This window comes from Pan troglodytes, chromosome X (assembly GCF_028858775.2).
Source record: "Pan troglodytes isolate AG18354 chromosome X, NHGRI_mPanTro3-v2.0_pri, whole genome shotgun sequence".
Taxonomy (NCBI): Eukaryota; Metazoa; Chordata; class Mammalia; order Primates; family Hominidae; genus Pan; species Pan troglodytes.
The window spans coordinates 98505095-98511094 of NC_072421.2; the positions used below are offsets into that span (position 1 = coordinate 98505095).

At 44.8% G+C, this 6000-nt stretch overlaps 1 protein-coding gene across 3 annotated transcripts in view; it reads right to left on the minus strand.

Annotated features, from left to right (window-relative positions):
• Positions 1-5658, minus strand: part of XKRX (XK related X-linked) — a 40792-nt gene extending 35134 nt beyond the window's left edge. Inside the window, exons 1-2 of one of the 3 annotated variants that reach the window (XM_063803798.1) lie at positions 5011-5407; positions 4085-4896 (exon numbers count right to left, since the gene is read on the minus strand). In XM_063803798.1, the coding sequence (XP_063659868.1) occupies positions 4085-4458 (374 nt within the window). In that variant the 5' untranslated portion in view covers positions 4459-4896; positions 5011-5407. Of the gene's footprint in view, positions 1-4084 lie in introns of all 3 variants that reach the window. The other 2 variants (XM_009439318.5, NM_001195134.1) reach the window with 2 other exon arrangements.
• Positions 5659-6000: the final 342 nt, after the last annotated feature.

The window sequence follows — 6000 nt, forward strand, 5'->3', positions numbered from 1 at the left end:
GGCTCACTGTAACCTCTGCCTCCTGGGTTCAAGCGATTCTCCTGCCTCAGCCTCCTGAGTAGCTGGGATTACAGGCATGTGCCACCATGTCCGGCTAAGGTTTTTTTTTTTTTTTTTTTTTTTTTTTTTTTTTGTATTTTTAGTAGAGACGGGTTTTCACCATGTTGGCCAGGCTGGTCTTGAACTCCTGACCTCAGGTGATCCACCCACCTCAGCTTCCCAAAGTGCTGAGATTACAGGCATGAGCCACTGCGCCTGGCCAGATTCTGCTTTTTCAAGAAAGGGCTCACAACCATATCTCAGCCAAAAAGTCTTGGGACAGATCAGAGAAAAAAAAATATCTCATATACACAGGAAGCCATCAAAGCAACAAAAGTACTTAAAAGACGACAACTCAAACCTGAATGAGCTACATAACTAGGCCCTCGAAAGATCACTGTAATAGTTACTTTTTGTGCCTCTTGACCTGTTTGTGGACAAAAGCCTTTTAAACTGGATTCTTTCTTTACAAAGAGAAAAACATCCTTATGAAAGCCTATCATCCTTGGAATAAGGGTAAGATGACATTTCCTGCTCTGCCCCTCCCACCTCCCCCATACAAATCAGAAGTCTTTAGCAGTTCTGATGTAAGTGGAAGAGAAGCAACTAGAACATCTTGTTCTGGAACACCTGAGTTACCACTTCGCCACTCACCTTGAATGAATAAAAACTGTGGACTACTTATGACTAGTAAGAACATTTGTAGTGGACATTAAGACATCTTGCCCAAGAGACTGAGGTCAAGGGTTGTATTTATCTTGTTTACAGCTCTTATCACTTAGTAGGTATTTGAGAAATATTTGCTGAGTAAATGAAAGAATAAGAAGGAAGAAAATAATACAGGGTAAGCAATTATGGGAGGAGAGGATAATAATAACAGCAATGAAATTTAACAGAAAAGTAGACCAAAGACAAGCCCAGAGGTTGATATGCTCTCTAGCCTTTAGCTCCTGATAGGAAAATTTGGAACATATGCTGGCTGCCAGTCTCCATAGATCACCCTAAGACTGATGCATGTGTACCACTCTGAAGCATGTAGTTTGAAATTTTCACCTTCTAGGGACAAACTCTAAGACCTGGGAAAGAAAAAGATATAAAGAAAGAACAGAGAAGAAAAAGCAACACTTTTTTCCTATTCTTGTTCTGCATAAGAGCATTTTCAATGAAAAATTTTAGATTTTAACCCCAACCCATCAGTACTATTGCTAAATTGGAGAACAGTATTGGAGAAGGTGGTGGCATGAAATGTTCCGTTTACATTTACATAAATGTTCTGGTTCTATTCTCAGGGCTATTTTCTGGTTTAAGTAAGGGTGTTTGCCCATTTATAAGCTTCAATAAATTAGAGTACATTTTCATTTCAGAAGTATGCTTGCATTTCATGTAAGGCACCCAGACTCTACAAGCACCTTCATGTGCCCGATAACACTAATCAAGTTCCTACCTATCTAACAAGTAATTGGCCTTGAAAATAAGCGAATCCAGAGTATAATTTATGAGTTTTTATCTTTTCTCTGCTGTGGGCTTAGCTGCCTGAGGTTATAAATGCTTCCCAATCATTTCTAGTGGAAGCTAAACAACAAAAATGAAAAACAGTACTCAACATTCTACACAGAGGGTTCACAAAGCAAACAAAGGAAGTCAAAAAGAGGGGAGGGTGCAGCTGGGTACTTTCTGAAATTTGTATCTTGAGAGTTTTCGATTGGTTAACTCAATATATTGTATTTGAAAAAGGAGGGACGAATGGTTTATTTGCTCCTGTAGTCACAACTTTAAATTTTTTGGTTTCAAGGTCAAGATGAGGTCTTCCTTTTACAGCTTAACTTCAAAGATTTAGAACCGTAAAGGACCTTTAGATCACCCAGTCCAAAGATGCATATAGGCCAGCTGAGTTATATCTGACCAACAGATATGGTTTGGTCCATCCTGCGTTGTTGTTGTTGTTGTTGTTATTGTTTTAGTCAGCTGTGAAAATTTAAAATCATGACATTTCATATAAAAATCCTGTCTTGGGAGCATCTCCTGAAAAGTTAGTGGATCTGGCAATACTGGGTCTGAATTCCAACATGGAAACAATGGGCCAGGACTCTAGAGGGGCTACCTCCTTCAGGCAGGTCATGAAGATTTCAGATTACCATGGTACTCACTACTCCTCAGTATTTCTCTGAGACTTTGTTTTCATTTATCATCTCACACAAGGCTACTGTTTTTTCTTATACTAGGCCTGCTTCATTCATTTATGATACCTGCCTGGTCCCTGCAAGTGTTTGAGTTTGAGACCCATGATTTAGACTAACCCATTTGCTTTACAGATGAGGGAACTCTATATGCCTTCCTGTGAAGGCATCTTCAGAGATTTTACCAAGAACACACAACCAGTCAATGACAGGGGGAAGACTAGACTCCAAATTTCAGGCCACTGTTTCCATTGATATCCCATATTCTCTCTGATAGAGCCTAATCGATTCCTCCCCACTTAAAAATTTATTGATAAAAAAATTTTTTGGCCTTATTGAGGTATAAGTGACAAATAAAAATTATACATGTGTACAGATATGAAATTTTATAAAGGAGTGAGTTCCATCCTTAATTAGTTTCACAGACTTTTTAGTTGTCTAATGATGAGGTATCTTCCCATTGCAACACTCTGACCCATATTCCTCGGCTGACTGCAGTTGTCTGCCTCTCTTGCAATCAAGACAAACTTGGTCCATTCCTTACTCCTGAACTCATAAGTTTTGCAACATCTCTCTACCTTGAAAACCCCATAGCATCCAGATGAGACTGTTGACACAGGTGCCTATCTCGCTAGGATTAAGTGCATTCTTTCCACTTCAAGGCAATCTGAATGGAAATACTTGATACTATTAAATTGTGCTACTGCATCCACATAGAGAGATGAACTGCCTTCCTTTGCCCCCTCCCAACTTCGTATCTTTATTGCAGAAATATACAAAGAGATAAACAGGAAACTGACAAACCGACAGAGAACTGAACTATATTGGGTTGGGGTACAGATTACCACAGATGGTTTAAAATATTTTCCAGATGTCACATTACTCTGGAAAATTTGAAAATGGCAGTAGCACCAGCCCAAGCAGCTCAGGGTAAAGAAACTTTTATCCAATTTACAAAGCATCCAAAAGGTAGAGTCAAAATTACACACTCAGACCAGGCGCGGTGGCTCACTTTGGGAGGCTGAGGCAGGAAGATCACTTGAGCCCAGTCTACATAACGAGATCCCGTCTCTACAAAAAAAAATTTTTTTTTTTGAGATGGAGTCTCACTCTATCACCCAGGCTGGAGTGCAGTGGCACCGATCTTGGCTCACTGCAACCTCTACCTTCCGGGTTCAAGTGATTCTCCTGCCTCAGCCACCAGAGTAGCTGGGATTACAGATATGCGCCACCACACCCAGCTGATTTTTAGTAGAGACAGGGGTTTCACCATGTTGGCCAGCTGGTCTTGAACTCCTGACCTCAGGTGATCCACCCGCCTCGGCCTCCCAAAGTGCTGGGATTACAGGCATGAGCCACCACACCCGGCCTATAAAAATTTTTTTTAAATTAACCAGGCATGGTGACACATTCCTTTGGTCCCAGCTACTTGGAGGCTGAGGTGGGAGGTTCGCTTGATCCCAGGAGATCAAGGCTGCAGTGAGCCATGATTGCACCACTGCACTGTAGCCTGGGAGGCAGAGCAAGACCTTGTCTTAGAAAAAAAAATTTTTTTAAATAAAATTACACACTCTGCAGCTATGGCCTTCATGCACAGGGTGATCACGTCTTGTTGTTCCCATTCTAGTTTACACAGCCCAAATAGCATCGTTCATTGTTTTGCAACACAGGTACATACCACATGTTCATCATGGTGGCATTTAAGATTTCAAGTAAGTTTTCTGAATGGTAGACAGGGAAGCCGAGAGTGGGAGGAAATGAGAGAATTGATTAGAGCCATAGTATCCATCTTGTAAATCTTTCATCTTTCTCTGCCCAAGTCTGGGGTGGGGTTAGGGGGGTAAGGAAAAGATTTAAAAGTTGCTCACCTGATAACAGGTCCCAAGAGGATTAGATGCATAAATAATGATAGCGGTTTATCTTTGGCTAGATCTCTGTGGACAAAAATGAGGGTCAACTGGACCATAATGGATGAAAACATAAAGAAAGAAAAGGTGTATGTCATCCAGTAAGTTTCACTATTCTTTCGATAGATTCTAACCATGTACAAAGCAGATGCAGCCTCCCCACAGTACAAAAAGGTGGAGAAAAGGATGCTAAATGGAAAAGTAAATCGGGGGTTGGCTCCACGGATGACATCTTCCTCCAGAGATGAAACCGGATCCACATTTGGCTCCTCAGGAATTTCATAAACTCTGTCCATTGTCGAGGTTCTTTCTGAATGTTGTGGTCTGGTGTTCATAGCACCCTCCCACCCATCCCCAAGAGAACCCTATGGCCGCTACAGTCCAAGTATAGGTGAGGAGAGCTCTGTCAAGTCCAGTTTGGGAACAGAGATTCACTAGTTAGAGCAAGAAACCGCTCTCTTCTAGACTCAGATTCGACTTGGAGTCTGGGATGGAAAGCCCAGGAGTACCACTTTGAACTTGACTCTTGATTGGCCCCGATTCCAATCGTCAACATACTTGCTGTGAAACTTGAACAAGACAAAAGCAAGCATCCCAGCGCCCCATCCAGAGTCCAACTCCAGGGACGTGAAGAGTCATGAGAACAGCGGCTTCCGTGGCGGCTCCTTTCGCAGCCCCTCAGGCAGGGTGTAGCCGATCTGTCGGGGGCACCGACACTCAGCAGCTCCTCACAAAGAGTCCTGACCAGTGTGTCCTCTCAAGTCAGCGGAGAGCTGAGCCAGGGCAGAAGAGGGGGCGCAGAAGAAGGGGGGCAGAAGAGGGGATTCAGTTCAGTGCCTAGGTATACTAGCTATTGCTAGGCTGTAGCTATTAGCTCGCCCGCTCACCTGCGCGCTCTCAGGACCTTTCCTGAGTCCAGGGTTCTCAGGATAGCTCCTCGGATTCCCCCAAGCCCCGCCCCCAAGACCGCCTGGCCCGGGAGTGGAGTATTGTCACCACCCTGTCTCCGAATGCAGTGTTGAGGGACAGAAGCAGAGCGCGCTCGCTCTACAGGATCAAGAAAAGGCTGGAGGGGCTGCTTCTCCTCGGAGAAATTTTGCTAGTGAGAGGCACGACGTGCGGGGCGCCAACCTGGCTGGACGGATGTCGCCAAACTCTTGGACGCCGTCTGCTGCCAGGGTCCTGCCTGGTCTGCGATTCCAGCTGCGAGAGGTCGGCAGCTTCAAAAACTAAGGCACCGGGACGGCGGGGGCGGGCGAGATGGGCGGGACCGCTGGGGCCAAACAAAACCAGCCGGAGAGTTCCCGGGCAGGCGGCCAGCCGAGGGATGCTCGTTGTGAAGTGGCGGGACAAAAAGGGGCTTGGGCCGCTCTTCAGAAGCACTTCTGACCACGACCTCCAGACCCAGGCAGGAGCCACAGCTTTACTCTTCCCTAAGAGCAGCAGGCCCCCACTTCTACCCCGCCCTCCCTAACTAGTTAAGTGACTTGCTCCAATACTCACTCTACCCACGCGGTTAGGCAGGTGTGTCTCCCTCCGCCGCAGGGTTGAACCTCCCTAGGTCCTATTGCCCTCCAGATAATATCATGAAGGGGGACCTGGGAGGAATAGGGTCAGAGTTTTCGGCGGAGGGAAGATAGAACAGGATAAAGGTCAAGACTCAAGGTCAGCCCACAGACACTGAAAGCTCATATTTTATGCCTTGATTTCTCCACTTGCAAAATGAGGCCAGGATAGGAGCTTTAGAATGAACTTACAGGTCTTTGGTTGAAAGGTTATGAAGAGGTGCCAAATTCTAAACAGACTGGCAAAGAGCCAAGAGAGAGCTGTTAGTAAAAACTGAGAGGGGTGTCTTAAAGAGCTTTGAAAATTACCTG